At 44.1% G+C, this 20645-nt stretch overlaps 1 protein-coding gene across 2 annotated transcripts in view; it reads right to left on the bottom strand.

Moving 5' to 3' along the window:
- The window catches only part of UPK1B (uroplakin 1B), a 28793-nt gene extending 10338 nt beyond the window's left edge, over window positions 1-18455 (bottom strand). Inside the window, exons 1-5 of one of the 2 annotated variants that reach the window (XM_082711597.1) lie at window positions 18130-18455; window positions 6922-7009; window positions 5699-5899; window positions 3178-3252; window positions 2348-2470 (exon numbers count right to left, since the gene is read on the bottom strand). In XM_082711597.1, the coding sequence (XP_082567723.1) occupies window positions 2348-2470; window positions 3178-3252; window positions 5699-5899; window positions 6922-6990 (468 nt within the window). In that variant the 5' untranslated portion in view covers window positions 6991-7009; window positions 18130-18455. The remainder of the gene's footprint in view (window positions 1-2347; window positions 2471-3177; window positions 3253-5698; window positions 5900-6921; window positions 7010-18129) is intronic. The other variant, XM_082711598.1, reaches the window with a different exon arrangement.
- Between the last annotated feature and the right edge of the window lie 2190 nt (window positions 18456-20645).

Genomic DNA, 20645 nt, shown 5'->3' with positions numbered 1-20645 from the left:
TTACAGAGAAAGAAGATACGGAAAATGTACCATATTTTACGTTTCCTAGAATTCCCCAAATGAGAGTGGAGGGTATTGATAACGTACATTTTAAAACTTACAAAATACTTCACCATTTGTTACTCCACTAGCCGCTAATGAGCTCTGAAGCCTCTGATAAGTTCAGCTCCCTCCTACGCCTCACTTTCCTTCACTGTAAAATATGACTTTGTTTCCTTCACAGTCCAGGGTCCTCAGAGTTCCTGTGAGGATGAAATTAGCTAATGTGCCCAACCTGTCTAGTACAGTGCCTGTCCCATAGTAAGCCCTTACTTATTAAGGGTCAATCATTAATACTAATTAATTATTTAATCAATGTTAATTAATATTAATAATCAATACAAATTAATTAATTATTAATACTAATATTTTGATACAGCAATGTGAGGGAGGTATGATTATTCTCATATGACACATGAGCAAACTGAGAGTCAGAAAATTAAAATCTTTAGTGGTAAAGAAGTAATGAGTAATTCCTGTTGTTTTACATTTCTGTACTTTTAACATATTCTAGAGTAATTGTGTATTACATTTATAATGGGAGAAAATAAACTGGAAAAAAATAATCCAAACCTGGTGACATATAGCTCTGCCTCTACGTAGGAGAGGAAGATCAAGGAACAGAACACATAGCTAACATCCTTACACTCTGGATAGAGTTGAGGACAGAAGATAAAACATTCTTCGTATCCATTTCCTTCCTTAGTAGAAATTCTGCTAAAATGTTTCAAGGGAAGAAATTAAAATTACAGGCCCCTCTCAACTTTCAGAATGAATTACTTTCAGACAAATCTGATGGTAAATTAGCTGTCTTTACTTCTTTTTAAATTTTATTTACTTATTTGAGAGAGAGGGAGCGAGCGCAAGCAGAGTGAGGGGCCGAGGGAGAAGCAGACTCCCTGCCAAGGAGGGAGCCCAACACAGGGCTCAATCCTGGGACCTTGGGATATTGACCTAAGCCAAAGACAGATGTTTAAGTCACTGAGCCACCCAGGTGCTCCAAATCAGCTGTCTTTAAAGCAGATTCTATTTTGCCACTGAAAATTCCTTGGCTAGGGAAATACTTTTCTTGTATTTTGATCTGAGCCTTTTGGAGGGAAAATGGTTAAGTTCAGACTGGGTTTTAGAAGTTGGTAAGAAGATTTTTCAGATGTGTGGGTGTTTGCATTTTTACTTGAAGAGCTTAGCTCTTGCTAACGGAGTGGAAAAAGTACATGACCTATAATCAGACGAGTAGGTAGAAAATAAAAACGTGGCAATGAATTGGAGGTCCTAATGGGCTAAAAAGAATTATTGGAATGAGCATATTCAGATAAATGAAGGAAGTGATAGAGAATAGGGGGTAAAGAGACATCAAAGAGGGAACAGAGGCTACAAAGGAGTTTGCTGATGGTGCACTGTGAGCCAGTAGAGGGGAAGGGGAGGCAGGGACAGTGTGAGAGTTGGGTCAGATTAGGGTTTAGTTAGGGATAGATTCATATACATAAGGAAATTCAGGGGTAACAATGGATATTCTGAAAGACTTGGATTTTTGATGATATTTAAGGTAAACTTGTATATAAGGTATGATGGCCAGTGACAGAAAAGTGGACAATCAAGTCAGGTCATAGCCCATGGTCCTTGGCAGGACTAGCCCATTGGTACTAAATAAGAAAAATAGGCAATAATTGCCCCTTGAGTTCACTGTGATGTGGAGGAAGCAAACTTGTTCTTCCAGTGTAAATGATGCTTGAGTTCTAAGAGATAGTGCATGTGATTTATCTACATTTCTTAGCAGTGTCATTATCCCTAAATGGAAGTTAATCAACATCATAGCTCGAAAATAAAATATAGATCTAGGGTCTAGGGGTCCCACTGAGTGATGTGCACACAAGAGGAATAGATAAGAAGAATGAATGAGAATGAATGAAACTCGCCCATGTCCAGTCTCTTTTTCTTTTCGTTTTTCCTTCCTTCCTTCCTTTCTTTCTCTCTTTCTTTCTTTCTTTTTTTTTTAGAGAAGAGAGACTCCATGTGAGCAGCAAGGGAGAGGCATAGGGAGAGGGAGAGAGAGAATCTGAAGCAGGCTCCATGCCCAGCCCAACACAGGACTCTATCTCACAACCCTGAGATCATGACCCGAGCTGAAATCAAGAGTCAGATGCTTACCCCACTGAGCCACGCAGGGGCCCCAGTCCAATCTCTTTTTGAATGAAACCACCCTAGAGGCTGTGTTCCCCATTCTTTAACTTCACTGCCATCCATACCTTCACTCCTGGATACTGGCTGAGGTACAGAATGCTATCTCCCCGAGGCAGCAGGCATTTACCTGGAGCATGAGTCTGTCCCAAGTCTTGGTGACTCCATTATTTTTCCATCGGTCATCATTGTTTGGAGGGCTATTGTTTTGGTACCTCTCCAGCATCTGCTTCAGGAAGAGGTTGGGCGTGAACTAGGGTGGGAGGAGACAACAAAAGGCGAGTTAGCCCGCCCACCCAACAAGGAAGCAGCATGATGTGATGGGCCTTGCCTGTCTCTAGGGGCACTGATCATTATCTCCCGGCCTAAAACTGTCTGTAGAGGCCCCAAGAAAGGGTGGGATGGGTGTGAGGCTCTGGATGGCTGAAGTCCCCATGAAGGGAGATGTTTTCCTACTCCCTTCTTCCCATGTTCAGACAAATCAGTGAGACCAGGGTGGGCAGGCATTTTACGGTGGCCTAGGCTTGGCAGTGGAGAAAAGGAGAGAAAACAAGATGCTGAGTTGAGAGGAAGTCTTAGATGTGGTGGACTGTTGAGTATCCTATGGAAGAGCTGATGGCCACCGCCGAGTGGGAAGAGCAGAGCAGTACAAGCTTGCGCCCCGGGAGTTGCTCTGCCTGGACTCAGGATTCTCCTCTTTCACTTACCAGCCGTGTAATCTTGGACAAGTTACCTCACCTTTTCAAGTCTCATTTCTTTATCTATAAAGTGACCATTGTGATAATACCTATTTCATGCAGTTATTATGAGGATTAAGGAAACTTGTATATTTAATATTAATGGACATATTAGCATGCCTGGTACAGAGTAAGGGCTTAATACATGTCAGCTATTATATTGTTATGACAATGACGACTCCTATGATCATTTCCACTCTGTGCTCTTTGTGACTGTACTCACGAAGTCTCGTTGTGTTGCTGCTGTGATACAAGACGCCACTTCAAAGCCATATACTATAAACATCAGAATGAAATACTGGAAGGGAAACAAGTGGGGGGGAAAAAAAAAAGAATTACATTTATTTCCAAAGAGAGAATTTAAAAAAATAATTGTTATATCTTTCAGCATGTTCATCTAAGTCAAAGTATCCAATCATTAATGAAATTATTCAGCAAACCCTCATGGATCAGCTGTTTGGAGCAAGACTTGGTACCAGGTGCTAATCTGCTCAATTCCCTCCTTATGCCCAGAGAACAAATGACTATTGAATACAGAGCTTTCTCAGCCCAGTGAGAAATGTCTTGTCCACATTGCTATTTTAACTGAGAAAAACACGCAAGCGAAGGCACTGATGCGCGCCTGCACGTGATCGTTCACTGGCCGGCAAGACCGTCTTGGTGGATCAGACGCTCTATAGAGCTTCATAAATTCCCTCTCAGTGAGAGAGATTTTCTTTATGGTTTACTGAAACTGTCAGACAAGATGAACTGGATTGTGTTTACCACCCATCGCCCCTCCTGCCAAGCGTCCAGTCTCCCAGGAAAGGAGCGGGAGGCTCCCCGCACGCAGGCCTGCGCTGGCTCTCATCCCTCAGCCCCCCGGTTCCCAGGTATGGGGCAGGCGAGGAGAGCACACCCCACTGTGTGTCGCCGTCGTGTGTCTGTGTGTCCACACTCGCACAGGTGCACACACACTTTCACACGATGCCTCCCCACCACTCTGCCTCTATTTATGACTGGAAAATATCTCAACAGCAAGTTGCCTCTGATTCTGGGATGGGAACTCTTTACAAGGGTCTGTCTTTGCTTTCCTCAGCCTTGTGTATTCGCATCGGGTCCCTGGGTTCTCCCAGGGAAGGGGCGCTGCTGTCGGTGTACGTGGGGGAGGGCAAGGAAAACTGTGCTCTCTCCCTGGGCAGGGACGGCTCGCTGAGCAGGACCCTGGGCTGCCCAAATGACTCAGCTACTAGTCACAGAAAGATTATGGCCTTTGATTAGCCAGAGGCCTCATAACATTTGCTACTTGTTTTTTGTCAGGAGCTTTCATGATGGGGGGCACCTGGCTGGCTCAGTCCCTAGAGCATGTGACTTTTGATCTCGGGGTTATGAGTTTGAGACCCACATTGGGTGTAGAAATTATTTAAAAATAAAATCTTTTAAAGAGGAAAGGAGAGAGAGAGAGCGAGAGAGAGAGAGAGAGAGAGCGCTTTGATGGTTCTCCTTAAAGAGGCTCGGAAACCCCTCAGAGACACTTCAGAAAGGAGTCTCCGGGTGCAGGAGTTTTCTCCATCAGCTCCTGGGAAGGTGCCTTGCTCCTTCTCTTTGCAGAGCACAGTGAAGAATGTTCTCTCTCAGCTGTGTTAGGTATACAAGGCTGGCCCAAAGTGAGACCGGGATGCCGGTGAAACTTGTCTCTGGAGACACCTGCCCCTCCTCTCCATTTCCCTGCATTCTTTCCAATGCCTGAAAAAAGTGGGTGCTTTTGCCCTGGAAATAACTCATGCTGAAGGAATCAGAGAATGTAAATGTTCTGCATTCCTTGGGTGCCAGGACAATATTTAGATCGCAGGAAAAGTAAACCAACAAGCATCTTAGGTTGCTGGGCTTGTTTTGTAAAGATGTAACTCAGGTCCTGCGACATTTGGATAGGAGAGTTATTTCAGGGTGGGGAGTGGGTGTGGGACCCCATCACAGTGTGAGAAACCATTGTTCTGAGCATGGGGGCAGAGAACAGAGGTCTAGACCCAATATCAATACCAAGGTTTCTTAGCTCTGTTGGTTGCACATTTGCTTCCATCTACAAAGCAAGGCATGACCTGGCTGTCTGTGGCTCAGGGCAGAAGCCTGCCTGTGGGGCACAGGGTTAGGAGCTGAAGTTGTACTCTATAGTGCTGTGCACCAAGGTTTTCTAGAGTCCCTGAAAAGTAGAGTGAATGCAAAATATGGGCAATGCAGGTCATTATACAAAATCATCATCCTTGAGCTCAAAAATGTCTGAAAAAGCACACGCTTTCTCTTAAAAATTCATGCATATTTTGTAGTTTATATCCTAAAATGTCAATGACTGATTAATATTAAAATCATACTTGAGACTACTTATTGTCAAGAGAAAAACAATCGAATGATCATGTTCTCAGTCTGTCTCTCCCTTGGCCTAGGTAGATCCTGGCCATACCTGCTGGAGGCATGCCAACACCAGGTAGAGAAGCACGGATTTGGAAAATACTCAACAGGGTCACCTCCAGGTTGTTCCCCTGTGGGTTCTCTGTACTGGAATCTTCTGGACTTGCAAGAGTGGAGGACATCCTTGCCCCCCACATGGGTAAGCTTCACTGCAGGGCAAATCTTGACCTCCTTTTCACCTCTCACCTGGCTCTCTCTGCTCCTACCTCCCCCACAAGCCAAGTCACTGTCTCAGGGAAGAAAAAACAGTCCATCAAAATCAATCCAGGAGGCAACTGTAGAGAGTTTTAAGGCCTCACCGCCAGAAGAATTTTCCTGTTGGACTTCATGATGCCTACAATGCCTAGAACGGACAGACAGAAGAGGCAGATGCCGACAAACATGCCAATCCAGGCTGCCCCGTAGATGTCATCGTTGTCGGTGGCTTCAAGCAGTGGGTAGAGGCTGTGCTGGTCAGATACGAAGAAGATGCACTCTGCAGTCAGGGCGATGCCGCACATCTGGGGGCAAAGGGTGTTCTATCAGGCTGGTGGTCAGGAGAGCAGCATTGGGAAAGGGGTGCAGAAGTGTGGGGAGAGGGTTATGAGAGAGACTCACTCTGTCCCTGCGTAGGCACAAAGCCATGGACTTAAATGCATTACGAGGAAATCAAACAGTTCCTTCCATCCTATTAATAACTTGCATGCTCCCTCCCACATGTCCCTCTGTCTAATTGCTATTTGGGAAAAGACCCAGGCAATTTTAGACCATCTAGAGTTCTTGGGGCATGAACCACTCAACAATATCTTCTTGTAGGAAGATAACTTCAGAGCCCTTCTTCCACTGCCCTTCCCTCAAATTCCTGAATTGTAATATTGAAACTAGTCCTGGTCGTACTCATCAGTGCCAGAGATCCAAGGAACCTTGGTGGTTATCTTTCCCACACCCTGCCTTTTATGGATGAGGGCTCTTGGCCTTGAAAGTCGGTGACTTGTCCAAAGTCCTGTGGAGATGGAGGCAGGATTGGCTTAGAGACAGTGATCCTGACTCTCTCCAGTGCTCTGTCAGTACACCGAGCCCACACGGTCAGGACTCTGAGCCACTGTCGCATCCTGGTACTGACCTCTGCATGATAAGGACATGATAAGGAATGCAAACATCTGTCCCCAACAGCCTTAACAGAATAGTTCTGTGGAAATCAAACCAAGGTGAAGTAGGAAAGGAACACCAAAATGTGCATGTGGTGGGAATGTTTCGACACTGACTGTGGTGAACGTGGCTTCTTTCAGATTTCTGTATTTGAAAGTTGGGAGGGAAATAACCTTTTATTTTTTTTTAAACCATGATCTTTCAACATATTACCTAGTTACATATGATTATTTCTGTAAGTTTTAGCTAACATATTTTACTAACACATTTCCTGGAATCAAGAAAAGAGAGAGGAAGCCAGTAATTAGATCATTATTTTCTTTTAAACTCTCACTTTTGATTAATCCCAAAACTGTGATTACAGAAGGAACAGTGTTTCCTGAAAAATACTTACACCAACAATCACATTTCCAAAAATCAGCAGGCCCTGGAAGCAACGAACAGTGGAGTCATCTTTCGCCATTGTCAGGATTTGGCACAAGCTGGAGACACAGTGGAGAAGAATACAACTGAGTGGGACCAGGTGACAAGTGACGCTGGTTCCACGACATGCCTACCTCACACCATTGCAGATCAGCTTCTCGCGTTTGAAGCGTTCAAACCAAAGTCAGGCAATCATTTAGCAGGGGCGGAAATTTGGTTACTAAGTTCAGGAATTGTTGCATTTTTTTTTTTTTTAACCGTAATTTTACTGAGAAGTAAAAAAAAAAGGAAAGCTTGCTGGAGTTTGATTGATGACTTTCAGTTGTCCTTTAAGATGTGGAATACACAGGGCGCCTGGGTGGCTCAGTGGTTAAGCCGCTGCCTTCGGCTCAGGTCATGATCTCAGGGTCCTGGGATCGAGTCCCGCATCGGGCTCTCTGCTCAGCAGGGAGCCTGCTTCCTCCTCTCTCTCTCTCTCTGCCTGCCTCTCTGCCTACTTGTGATCTCTCTCTGTCAAATAAATAAATAAAATCTTTAAAAAAAAAAAAAGATGTGGAATACACAGATTGCACACATCTGTGTGATGAACTGAGGTTCTGGGCATCGGCAAGGGCAGACGTGGGAAGACTGGGCAGTGGTCCTGGCATGGCTCTTCCTGCCCTTGGTCACAGTGAACCGAAATCCAAAAGGCAAACCCATGGGCAGAGCAGGCAGATGTTAAAGGCATCTGTTAAAAACCATTATTATCAGAATATTTTTTACCTTCAAAAATAGTTGGCAATTTAAAAAGTACCCTGCTTATTTGCCCAAAAGATAAAAAAATACAGATTTGAAGGGGCACCTGCACGCTGATATTTACAGCAGCATGTCAACAAGAACCAAACTACGGAAAGAGCCCAGATGTCCATTGACTGATGAATGGATAAGGAAGATGTGGTATGTGGTATCTAAATACATATTTATTTATACACACACACACACACACACACACCCCAGAATATTACTCACCCATTAAAGATAAAAGAAATCTTGCCATTTGCACTGATGTGGAGGGACCTAGAGGGTATTATGCTAAGTGAAATAAGTCAATCAGAGAAAGACAATTATATGGTGTCACTGATATGTGGAATTTAAGAAACAAAACAGAGGAGCATAGAAGAAGGAAAGGGAAAATAAAACAAGACAAAAACAGATAGGGAGGCAAACCGCAAGAGACTCTTAACTATAGAGAACAAAGTGAGGGTTGTTGGTGAGGGTGAGGGATGGGCTAAATGGGTGATGGGCATTAAGGGGGGGCACTTGCTGAGATGAGCACTGGGTGTTGTATGTAAGTGAGGATTCACTAAATTCTGCTCCTGAAACCAATACTACACTATACGTTAACTAACTTGAATTTAAATTAAAACTTGGAAAAAAAAAAAAAGTAAGTAAAATAAAAAGTACCCTGTTGCACCAGGCAGGGAGTGGGAGAAGAGGGGCTGGCGTATAGCTCCTTCCATGTGCTGCTCTCCTCAGTGCTTCTCCCCCACACACTCACAGCCCAATTAGGTAGAAAAAGAAAAAAAAGGTGAGGAGCCTCATTCTGCAGGTGAGGACACTGAAGCTTTAGTTTAGGTACTTAAGATCCGTGGGGTCATGCAACCAGTATGTGGAAGAACGAGGCTGGAGACCTTGGTCTGAGGGACTCTGGAGCCCAAGCTCATCCACCAGCCCACACTGGCTCCCAGAAATTATTTACAAGGTGTAGTGCTTGGTATGGTACTAAAAGTAAGTGGGCCTCTCTCTCCTTGAGGAGTCTTGGAAGGAACTTGAGGGTAAGTGTTTGGGTCAATTACTTTAGCTTTCGTACTTAAAATACCTTCAGAAAAGCCATCCTGATTTCTTACTGTGGTATTGATCTAAGTAACTAATTACTTCCTGCATTCATATACTAAATCTAAGGTCGCTAAGGTAGATTGCTGTAGTCTGGGATGTTATGCTCTGGTAGGGAAGCTAAGATATTTCCTAAATAACTTTACTACCATCTATTGAGACCCTAAGTGCTGCGGCAGTTCTGAATAGGGAAGATGTAAGCCTTGCAGAATGTGTATGGTTTTGATAAGTAAACTAGAGATGTAGGGCAGTGTGGGAGGAAGGTGGGGCTCACCGACATTCCAGGGAAAGGAAAAGTCAGGGAGCAGAGACCCCGAAGAGCAAGGTGACCATGAAGTAATACCTGAGGCAGTTTGGCTAACATCCCAGTTTGTATCGGGAATCAATGGAAGGCAAGTCTTCTGCTTGACTTAGCCCTTGCTAAAGTTTTAACTTCATTGTTACATTCTAAGCATTATCAGCCTTCTACATCATCTCAACTTCTCTGTTTTCCCTTACCCATTTGCCTGGGCCGCTGTGGGAAATGAAAGAATTAAAATCCATGAGTGTTTTGCGCCCAGATTTAGGAGCATTGTAGGTCCTCCATCAATGTTTGCTGAGCGACTAGAAGAAATCACGCCATTGTTACAAGATCTTCCTGTGTTGTTTCCGCTTGGAAATGGCATTCGTTCTTTCCTGCAATGTTGGCAGTAACTGTCACAGGCCAGACTGAGCTGAGCCTCAGCGCCCTGAAGGGGTTAATGCACAAACTCCACCAAGGGAGATCTTTTCTCCAGTGACCAGACCAGTCACATTGTCAAGTTCCTGACTGGTATGTACAGACTTTTCTCCTGACCAGTTGAGTTACCATCTAGAGACAAAAATAAATAGACGGCGAAAGGCGAAAGTTCAGACAACACAAGTATAGAGAGTAAAGGGAAAAACCCCGGAGAAGCCAAGAGCAGCACCATTTTGGCCAGTACGGATTAGGCACCCATTTGCTGGGTAACAGCTTGTTTGCGTTGATTCGTTGGGTTTAAAAGAAAGAAAGCAACTTGTTCTTTAAGGAATTTAAAGTGAGAGTGCAGCAACGCGGATTCAAGCAAAAATGGCTGTATGCGGTCGAATAAGAGGGGAGACAGGACGAGGGGTTTAAGGAAAAGGGGAGGCAGGCCACCCAAGAGGGGCGTTATTGGTCCAGAAAGGAGCTGAAGGGGTTCTGAACATGGAATTTGGTCCTGGTGTCTCATTGAGCCTCCTAACACACTTTTCCAAAGACGACCAACCTCACTGAGCTTTATAAAGGGGAAGGAGACAAAGGAGTACTCTGTGGGAGGGCTGTCGGTCAGGACCGGGGACCGTGCAGTCAAGTGTGGGAGGAAAGGAGGAGGAGGAGTAGATGAGGGGTTGCTTTGAGCAAAAGGAAGAATGAAGGGAGGAAATCTAGCCGGGCGTGCGGTACGAAGTGCTGGGGTGGCCGCCTGATGGCGGGCTGACTTAAGGAAGGGCAGGGATACCGTGATGGGCATGACCTGCTCTAGTCACTGACAGCTAGAATTTTCTCCTTTTGCCCCGTGCATTCTCCTCTCCTTCAGTCTTCAGAGGATCAGTGGCACATGATAACTTAGGAATTCACTTCCGTCTTCCCAAATAACAAAATGATGTTGAAAGCTGTCATTTCATGAGCGCTTATGACCCCTTCAGCTCGTGTTAGGCGTTTCTGTTCATCTCTCAACAGATCCAAGAGATTGTTTTTGTTGTTGTTGTTTTGCTGAAATCTGTACTGGTTTCCTACAGCTGTTGTAACAAGTTACCACAAACGTAGTGGCTTAAAACAACACAAATGTAACATCTGAAGTGGAGGTCAGAGTGTGAGGGAGTCTCACTGGGTTAAAATCAAGCTGTCAGCAGAGCCATTCTCCTGGAACATCTAGGGGAGAATCTGTTTTCTTGCCATTTCGCAGATGAAGAAAGGGAGGCTTGAGAGAATGCTTACTTTGCCTAAGGGCACATTGTCAGATAATGCAAAAGCTCAGATTAAGGGGCACCTGGGTGGCTCAGTCAGTTAAGCCTCTGTGTCTGGCTCAGGTCATGATCCCAGGGTCCCAGGATGGAGCCCCATGTTGGGCTCCCTGCTCAGTGGGGAGTTGTGCATCTCCCTCTCCCTTTGCTGCCTCTCCCCACTCACATGCACCCACCCTCTCTCTAGCTATCCCTCTCTATATCTCTCTCAAATAAATAAATAAATAAATAAATAGATAGATAATCAATCTTAGCTGAGATTCAAACCCAGGTCTGCCCGGCTTCGGATCATTTCCTTACACACTGCACAGTGTGTAAAGACCTGTCATAGAGCTAATCTAAAAAGCAACACCTGACTCATTTCCTTACCAACACTCAAGCAGAGAGAATAGGTCCGTTTTGCTGCTTGGATGATCTGCCTTTGCCAAGGTCAGAATCACTGGGCCTCTCTTCACTCACTTCTCCAGGTTCTTGTCTCCTAGGGTCCTTGGCACTGCATTTGTATGTCTCCATTTTCCCCAAATCCAATTCTGCACTCTCATGTTTTCCCAGAAAATTTGTTTAGATGTACCCCAAACCTGCATTTCTCTCACCCACTCCTAGGGTCTGAAATTCTTGGAAGGAAAAGGTGCACATGTGCAGGTTAATGTGGGAGTAGACATTTCTTAGCCTCTCCTTGGTCACCTGTATTTTATTCTAGGTCAGTGTCTGGGGGACCTAAAATATGTCTTGCATCTGCCAAATAGTCACAAATGTCAGGAGAGATGGTGGTTAGGAAACTGAGTGTAGGCTTCTCGTGGCTCATGCTGTGGCCTGGTGGCTGTGGTCTGTGAGGGCCCTGGACTTGGGATCAGAATGCCACGCTTCCAACCCCACTCTTGCGCAGCCTTTCTGTATACCCCTGGGCAGTGCCACTCACTGTCTACTTCCTCATTTATAAAATGGGTAAAACACAATGTGTTTGACAGGGTCTTTGTGATCACTGAGATAAAAGATGGGGGAAGGGTTGGCAAACACTCTTTGTTTATAAACCCAAGAAATTATGGTTAATAACCAGGGGCATATTTAGGTAGGGCAGGAAATTGGGCTATGGCTTTGCTTTATGTACCAGTGACACAAGGACCTAGCCAGGAGGTAACATCTTCCAGGTAGAGGGGAAGCAGCCCCTCTACCTTCCCTCTGTCTTCTGCGTAGGGTGTGCTCTGCTGTAGGGATCTACAGGCTTTACCCATGTGTATTTCTTCTTATTTTCCATGGAAGGATTAATGGGGTGGGGTGGGGAATCATCTCTTGGGGACAAGAAAAAAGCTCCCCAGTTGTGCTTGGGGTGTGGCCAGAGTCAGGTACCAAGCAGCATGTCTGTATGGGAGGGAACCTCTCCACATTCCATCCACATTCTTGAACAGTTAACACCCAGACCCTGGGCTCCATCCCTGGGCCTTTGGCTAGCTCTAGTGCCTCTGCTCCGGGCTGTGAGGTGATGTCCACCTGAAACCCAAGATTCTCTGCGGTGCATGGGCACATGCTCCTGGTATCAATGTACAAAGGGTTCCCTGCACCTTAGTGCAAGAGTCTCGAAGCAGGAGGAGATGCTGAGCCAGACACAGAGGCTTAACTGCCCTGTTTCATTCGTTTTTCTAGGTCCAAGGTGGCACAGTGCTTGACACATAGTAGGCACTCAGTAAATAATTTTGCTAAACCAAAGGCCAACGAAGTAGATTTTAGAATGTGTATTAGAATGAATGAATGAATTAATATATGAGTGACTTGTTTGCCGAGACCTCTATTGCAGAACAGGTTAGAAAGTACAGTGAAGTGGGAAGAGCAGGGGCTTTGGACAGACCTGGGTTTTAATCTCTGCTCTGCTACTTGGCAGTTTTTGTTTCTTAAAGATTTTATTTGTCTGTCAGAGAGAGAGAGAGAGAGAGAGAGAGAGAGAGAGCGCAAGCACACAAGCAGGGAAGAGAAGACTCCCTACTGAGCAAGGAGCCCAATGTGAGACTTGATCCCTGGATGCTGGGATCATGACCTGAGCTGAAGGCAGATATTGAACCCACTGAGCCACCCAAGCATTCCTGCTGCTTAGCAGTTTTGTGAGCTCAGGTAGTTTCTTAATCTTGTTGAGCTTCATCTCTAAATGGGTATCCCAATAACTAACTCAAAAGTTTATTGTGAAAATTCAGTGAGAATATAGGTGAATACTGCACAGTATTAGTTACCCAACCAATATTCATTTTCCTTACCTTTGCCTCAATTTCTTGAAGTAGATAGACTAAGCCAACAGACTTGAATGGGGAAAACACCTAAAACTGGTGATTCAATTTTGTTTTAAAACACAGAGCCACATTTCAAAAGACATGTGATTTTAATATGAGATGCTAATATATAAAAGCAGATCAAAATTTGGCTGAAGCAAGAGTGGAGAGCTTTCCCTCATCAACTCTGAATTCCTGAGCCTCATGGTAAGCCCCAGAGTGGCTACCAACCAAACTTCTAGAACTAACAGAAACGAAAGATGTGGGAAAAGTACTGAGCTAGAAGGTAGTTTCCAGGGAGTTAGGAGATACTCAAGAGTGAAGTTGGAAAACTGTGCTCAAAATGTGAACAATGATATTACATCGTTTCTGTGTTCAAATGACCTGTGTGGAAAGTTTCCTGGAAAACAGGCGACTTCCTTAATAGAAAGCTGGAGGAGCATCTGGGAAGGGGTTCTTGGCATACTTGGAGCAGAAGCAACGTGACTTCTAGGAAAGAAAGCCATCAGGCCTGGCTCATCCTTCCGAGTTCTTTGAAGGTTCTGGATGCCTGTGCACCAGGGCAGACTAATGAATTTATTTAAGTTAAAAGAAAAGTTTTTGGTGTTTTTTTTGTTTCTTTTTTAAAAGGTTTTATTTATTTTCCAGAGAGAGAGAGAGAGAGAGAGAGCAAGTGAGTGTACACAAGCAGGCAGAGAGGAAGGCAGAGGCAGCGAGAGAAGGAGGCTCCCTGCCAAGCAAGGGGCCCCATGCCACGCGGGACTCGATCCCATGACCCTGGGATCATGACCTGAGCTGAAGGCAGCGGCTTAACCCATTGAGCCACCCAGGTGCCCTAAAAGAAAAGTTTTGACAAATTTTCACACCAATGGCTGTTGAGAGAGAGAGAGAGAGAGAGAGAGAGAGATTACAAATATATTGCCCTTACCAGAGAGGACAGGCCCAGAGAGCGAACAAAAAGAGAAACAGATGACACCAGTCTACCTACAGAATATAAACCAGGGTGTTCTCTAAGGCCTTGACTGGGATACAGTGCCCAGCTGTTTGGTAAAATGCCAGTCTAGACACAGCTGTGAATATATCTTAACAGATGTGATTGACATCTAAATCGATAGGCTTTGAGGAAAACCGATTACTCCCACAACATGGATGGGCCTCTTCCAGTGAGTTGAGGGCTTTAAGAGCAAAGACTGATTTCTGGAGGAAGAAGGAGTTCTGCTCCCAAACTGCAAAACAGAAAGCTCGTCTGCAGATTTCAGACTCAAGATTGTGGCATCAACTACTTCCCTGAATTTGCAGCAGCCCTACAGATTTCGGGCTTGTGAGCCCCGGCAACCACGTGAGCCATTTCCTTAAAACAATTGTGTCTTCATTTGGCTGAAGATGTAGAGGCTTTGTAGTCAGTCCTCTCATTGTGCAAATGAGGAAACTGAGGCTCCTGGAGGGGAAGTGGCTTGTTCAAGATCACGGATGTGTTGTTTGCAGAGTTAAGATTCAAGTCCTGATCTCCTGACTCTTAAAAGACTTTTATTGAGTTTGTCACTAATCATTCTTCCTTTTTTAGGTAGACACCACCTCCCTTTATGTTTCTTTAAAGTTGAGAGACCATCCCATGCCCTACCCTGCTCTTTTCTCTTACAGATTAAGCCATGAAGGGAGCCATACAAACAAAGCTGGCAAGGAGAGAGCCTCCAGTCTTTGCCCTCCATTCAGTCTTCCTCCCTCTGTTCTCTATTTTCTGAAATCCACAAGAGAATCATTCCTTTGCTCCTGATTGGAATGTACATCCACATAAAAGAGGCATGGTGAGTCTTACGGGTCCTCAATGTCAATGCCTCATGGTGGATGATTTTATCAAAACCCTTCCTTACACTTCCAAACGGAGAGGAAAGACACGTGAGGGAGAAAGAGACTCAAGGAGTGTAGAGTCTCAGTGGACTAACCTAACTCATGATCTGGGGTGTTGGGTCTGTTTTTTGTGGGTAGAGACTGAGTCCTGACAATATGATGTGCTTTCCCTCCTACCTTCCCTTGTAGCCTCCAGAATGTATCGTCTCTCTCAAATATGGAGTCTATGGAAACTTTCCCATGTTATTCCAAAGTAGCACTTCCCACAGAGGTATTAGGTTTCTTTTTTTTTTAACTTGGCAGGGATAGCAAAAAAGCAAATGGGATGAGGAGAATTTTAAAAGGTGGGATTGGTAGAGGACAGAGAGCCAAGTAGCGGCTGTCCACTTCAAGAATGTTATCACCCCTGACTGAAAGTATGCGGCTTGCCTCAAAATGTTTTCCACATTCAAGAATAGCCTCTGTGAGCCCCACCCTGTGGAAAACTGCCCAATGGCCTGGCACCATGATGATATATTAAATTGCTCAACATCCCAGAAGCGCCTTTGCTCTAAGGAATGCAAATGTTTGAAAAGGCTAGAGTTTTATTTCTTTTTTTTTCTTGTGCCCTCTTTCAGTTTGTTTTCTTATAAAAATTACTCATATCCATAATGTTGATGTTTCCAGACACATTGAATAAGTCTAAAAACCATTGCTCACTAAACAAACTACTTTCAAAGCAGAAGAAAAAGAAGTGAGACTCTCCCACCAAGCATGAGATCATTTTTTCAAGTTCATTACCTCTTTTCCTCACTCAAGTTTGTTGGACCAGAGAACACGCAAACCACACCTTAACCTCTAGCTCACTCTAGAGAAATTTGGATTAACAAAAGAAAAAAAAAATAGAGAAATAGAAGAGGAAGAAATAAGAAACAGGCTGTGCTGTTGCCTCACCCCTGACCTTGAAACCCAGGACAAGAGTCTACAGTTGTATGACTTAGGGGGGAGAAGAAAGATGGGTGTGGGGATTTTAGATCAGAACAATTGCTGGTCTGCTTAAGTTTAGGGTAGGATGAGTCCCTGGGAATGATGAAAAGAGGTGCTCATTTCCATGGCCATGACACCTAGGGCTCACAACATCCATTGGTTTTTCTTCCATTAAAGCTTTAAACCTGTTCTCACTAATATGGTAACTGGAAGCCCCATGTCGCTATTTTCATTCAAACTAGCTCAATTAAATAAAATTGAAATTCAATTCTTTAGTTGCACTAGCCCCATTTTAAGTGCTCAACAGCCACATGTAGTTATTGACTGTCTTATAGAATTTCCATCATCACAGAGTTCTATTGGAGAGCACTCCTCTAGACTCCTGATGCTTGTCACGTTCACCTTAGAGTTATTCAGTCACCTGAAGTCCGGACTAAGATGGAAGCAATGGCTCAGGCATTCTCAGCCAAGTGAGGACCCTAAGTATGGGCCATGCCAGCAGGAGCCAAACCCCAGGGCAAGAATGCTACAGAGACTCCTGGGAGGTAAGATTAGAGCACCTCTTCATGAATTTGGCCTTTGCCCCAGTTAGGGAACATCAGGGGTGTGGGCAGCCTGCATGAGCTTATCAATGTTTGCTCTTAGCAAGAATGCAAAGCAGGAGAGGTCAAAAAGAAATTCTGAGATTTCATTTGTTTTTCTTAACTAAATGGTGTATAAATTCCCCTTTGGATTTACAAGTCTTTATTCTTCCCAGGTAATTAAAAAGAAAAAAAAGTAAGTGAGTTGATTTTTTAAGTCTATTGTAACTGAAAGGAAAAAAGTCTGTTGGAGCAGAAAGCAAAATGAGAAGTTTCTCCTTGTTGAGAAGACTAATCAAAAGGAAAACCATTTCTTTACAAGATTTGAAAACTATTTAAATATATAAAAATACATACATATATATATATATGTATATATCAAGAAACAGTCAACTGGGGCACCTGGGTGGCTCAGTGTGTTAGAGCCTCTGCCTTCGGCTCAGGTCATGATCCCAGGGTCCTGGGATCAAGCCCCGCATTGGGCTCTCTGCTCAGCGGGGAGCCTGCTTCTTCCTCTCTCTCTGCCTGCTTCTCTGCCTGCTTGTGATCTGTCAAATAAATAAATAAAATCTTAAAAAAAAGTCAACTTCGTCTTTAATTTAAAAAGACATTGAAATTAATGAAATTCAAAATGTGTTCAAAATCTTTGAAACTAATTACAAGTGGGGTTTTAAACTTACATAAAATAATACTAGCATTATTTGAAATTTAATTCATATTACATGTAGAAATGTTGTTAGAACAAAAAATATATTTAGGACCTGTGGATCCTGTAGATCAACTAATTGGTGAAGAGTAAAAATAAATTGTGTAAAAATAACATTGCATAGATAAAGCTAATTTGTTGACTTATTTCAACTGACACATTTGCTAATCAGAACTGTTTGCAGAGAAGAAACATGAGTAAATTGCCTTACAAATCCCATTATGAGTAGGCAGGATCAAATGATTTCTGACAAGACTACCAGGAGGTTTCTCCCTAATACATTATTAAGAAAGAACATTGCCCATTTCCTTACATTTTCTTTCTTTCTTTCTTTCTTTTTTTAAGATTTATTTATTTATTTGACAGAAAGAGAGAGAGAGAGATCACAAGTAGGCAGAGAGGCAGGCAGAGAGAGATGGAGAAGCAGACTCCCTGCCCAGCAGAGAGCCCAATGCGGGGCTCGATCTCAGGGCCCTGAGATCATGACCTGAGCCGAAAGCAGAGGCTTTAACCCACTGAGCCCCTCAGATGCTCCTCCTTAAATTTTCTTTTTGGTTCTCTGACTTTACCAGGAAATTGGGGTCCACAGGGGTCTGTCTGAAATTTTAATCAGGAGATAAAATTTTTCCCAGGATGCTTGGATTTGTCTTGGCCTTTCTGTCAGGAAATTGGAGGTTGAAATCAGGGTAGGTGAATAATACTCCCAGAATTTTAACCTCAGTTCTGAGAACAGGACAATATCAAATGATTTAAGAAAGCAATTTGTACCATTTAAAGTAAAAGGGAACAAAGGTGTTATAGTAGTCTTATTATAAAAAAGGACAGATCTATTCATGAGGAAATTATCATCTTCCCCTTGCCCTTTCAGACCCCAGCTTGCCTCCCAGGAAGGCAACCCACCCATTGAGAGTGCAGTTGGCTTCCCAGCAGAGTGAGATCAGTCTACTCACCTTGCCCTCTCTTCCTTCTCCTCCTCCTTGTGCTGTGCCGGCCCTCCTCTGCAAGCTGTTCTGGCCTGACGTGCTTTTCTACCCAGCACCAATTCTTTGAGCCTCCTGGACCAGGAGCAGTGGTCTGTGATTGGGAGGAGGCATCTCCCATGGGCTGAGCCTGATGCTGTCTGAGCTTGCCTCCCCGAGGCCGGAAGTAACAGGAAGTTTTTGGACCGTAGATTTCTGCTGCTTTGGAATGTACGATTCTGACAGATGGAAACACCTTGACAGGGCTTAGCTCATCACTCCTCTGGATTTCTCCTAGTTCTGGGCTTTTCTGGAACACATACTACTCAGGGCTTTTGTTTTTGTTTTAATTTTTTTTTAAAATATTTGATTCTTATTTCTGTTTTTGTGCCTTCAAAGGCCTATTTATTGTCCTGACCACTCATAGTCATATGCTGGTGCATGTCTATCTGTCCAAGGCCATGTCTGGTTTCAGTTTTTATAACCTGCATTTTTTACCTTTAGGGGGAGAGTGATTGCCCGATTAGTCTAAAGACTAATAAGACTAATGTTGCCGCTTTCCTCCCCTCCCACTTCTCCCTCCCTTCCTCTTCCCTCCCCTCCCTCCTCCCTCCTCTCCCTCCTCTCCCTCCTCTCCCTCCCCTCCCCTCCTCTTCCCTTCCCCTGGAGCCACTGAGTGTCATACCCAGCACCAAGAACATTTCTGTTGACATCTGCATAACATATCATGATTCGGGCATACAGTAGTTATTTAGCCTGCAGTTAAGGATGCGTGATGGCAGTAATGTTAGAATTCGTTGAGTGCTTTCATCAGTAGACTCAGTTGTTCTCCTGGGTCTGGGTCATCTCTATAAGTTAGGTTCTTCAGGAAGCAGACTCTGAGACCAAGTTTGTGCGCAATATATTTATTAGGGAATGCCCTTGCGATTAACGCCTTTGGAAGGAGAGGGAAGAAATAGGATTGGGCAGACAGAGAAGACAAACTGCCACGCAGGTGGGAAGTCTCAGGCACCCCCCTCCCTCCATCCAGAAAGCTCCAGAAGAAGATGGCCGGCCCAGGTTGTTCTGCATTGGGCCTCTCTGTGAACAGTCTTAGGTATAGGTGCCCTGGGAAGGTGGCTTTCAGTAGCTGAGACTATCCCTGAAGGGAGCTGACAGTGGAGGCTGGGCTTGCCAGTACTCCCAGCAGCTGGGCAGCACACTCCCCGTTGCTGAGGGGGCCCTGCACGGGGCATCTGTGTGTCCCCTCACGGCCTTATTCCTCCTCAGCTCTCTAGGGCCTGGTTAATAGGGCACAATCATTCACACAGTGCAATTCTATGCAACTGTGAAAAATGATGCCATAGAAAAAATTTAATGATGTGGAAATATGTTCGCTCATTTATTCAACAAATATATATTGAGAACTCATGATGTGCCAAGCACTCTTCTAAGGGCTAACAATAAAAAGAATAGGTTGTAAATAGTTTGTACAATTTGATGTATGCATATGTGTGTGTATGTAATATACACACAATCATATATATATATATATATATATATATATATATATGAATTTAAAAATTAGAAAGAATGTAAAGTAAATATCAACAGGATTATATCTGGGTGATGTGATCTGCATGGCTTTTCTTTTCTTTTTTTTTCATAGTTTCTATGCCTACAAAGGATCTCTATTACCATTACAGAGAGAGAAACATGTAAATTATTAAAAGTGTGCTCTTTTAGAAGTCTTTGTGATAAAGAAGCAAGGAAGCAAACAAGAGGATATGTTTCCATTCATATCCTAGGCATTTTATGTTCTATTACTAGGATTATGTGGGGAGAGAATAAACATGAATCTTCTCAAAATAGATAATGTGTACACAAAAGCCCGTAACAAAAAAACAAAAGACTAGCTAGGAAAAGGAAGATTACTTTTCAGACAGTAATTGCCACTCATCCACCATTAGTGCCTCTCAGGCGTCTGGAGGTAAAGAAGAGTATGTCTGTCCTGTCCACCTGCTGTCCCATGGTGCCATCACCCTCCAGTGCTTTTTCCTTTTCTGTGGTCATTCCAAGGCAAGTTAACAAACTTGGTGGCTGGATGTCTCCTGAGCTACACAATGTTGGTTCTCTACGCTCGCTCAAGCTTTCCAACCACCATGGGGCTTCTCTCTTTCTTCGCTGGGACAGGGGACTACTGGACTAGTAAACTTCAGAATCACTCCTCTCCCTAAACAGACCGCTCACTTTGTTTGGGGGGAAGGAGGAAGTTGCGGTGTCAGCTGGGTGGGAGAGCAGTGGCCCCTCAGGAAGTTCTGAGTTAGGAATGCGAGTTACTTAAAGACTTTTGCTCCACTCGTCAGTTTCATGGAAAAAGTTTTCTCAAACATGATTTTGTCTGCCATATTTTCAGTTCTTCTAAAAGTCCCAGGCACTATAAGACTTACCCTTCACAGTGGCCCTGTGAAATGTATACTATTATGACCCCCCATTTTATAGATGAGGGCAGGGGGGTTTGAGGTGGC

The sequence above is a fragment of the Mustela nivalis genome (genome assembly GCF_964662115.1).
Source record: "Mustela nivalis genome assembly, chromosome: 1".
NCBI classification, from domain to species: Eukaryota; Metazoa; Chordata; class Mammalia; order Carnivora; family Mustelidae; genus Mustela; species Mustela nivalis.
The sequence above is the reverse complement of the archived record's forward strand: the minus strand, read 5'-3'. Positions and strand labels throughout refer to the sequence as shown.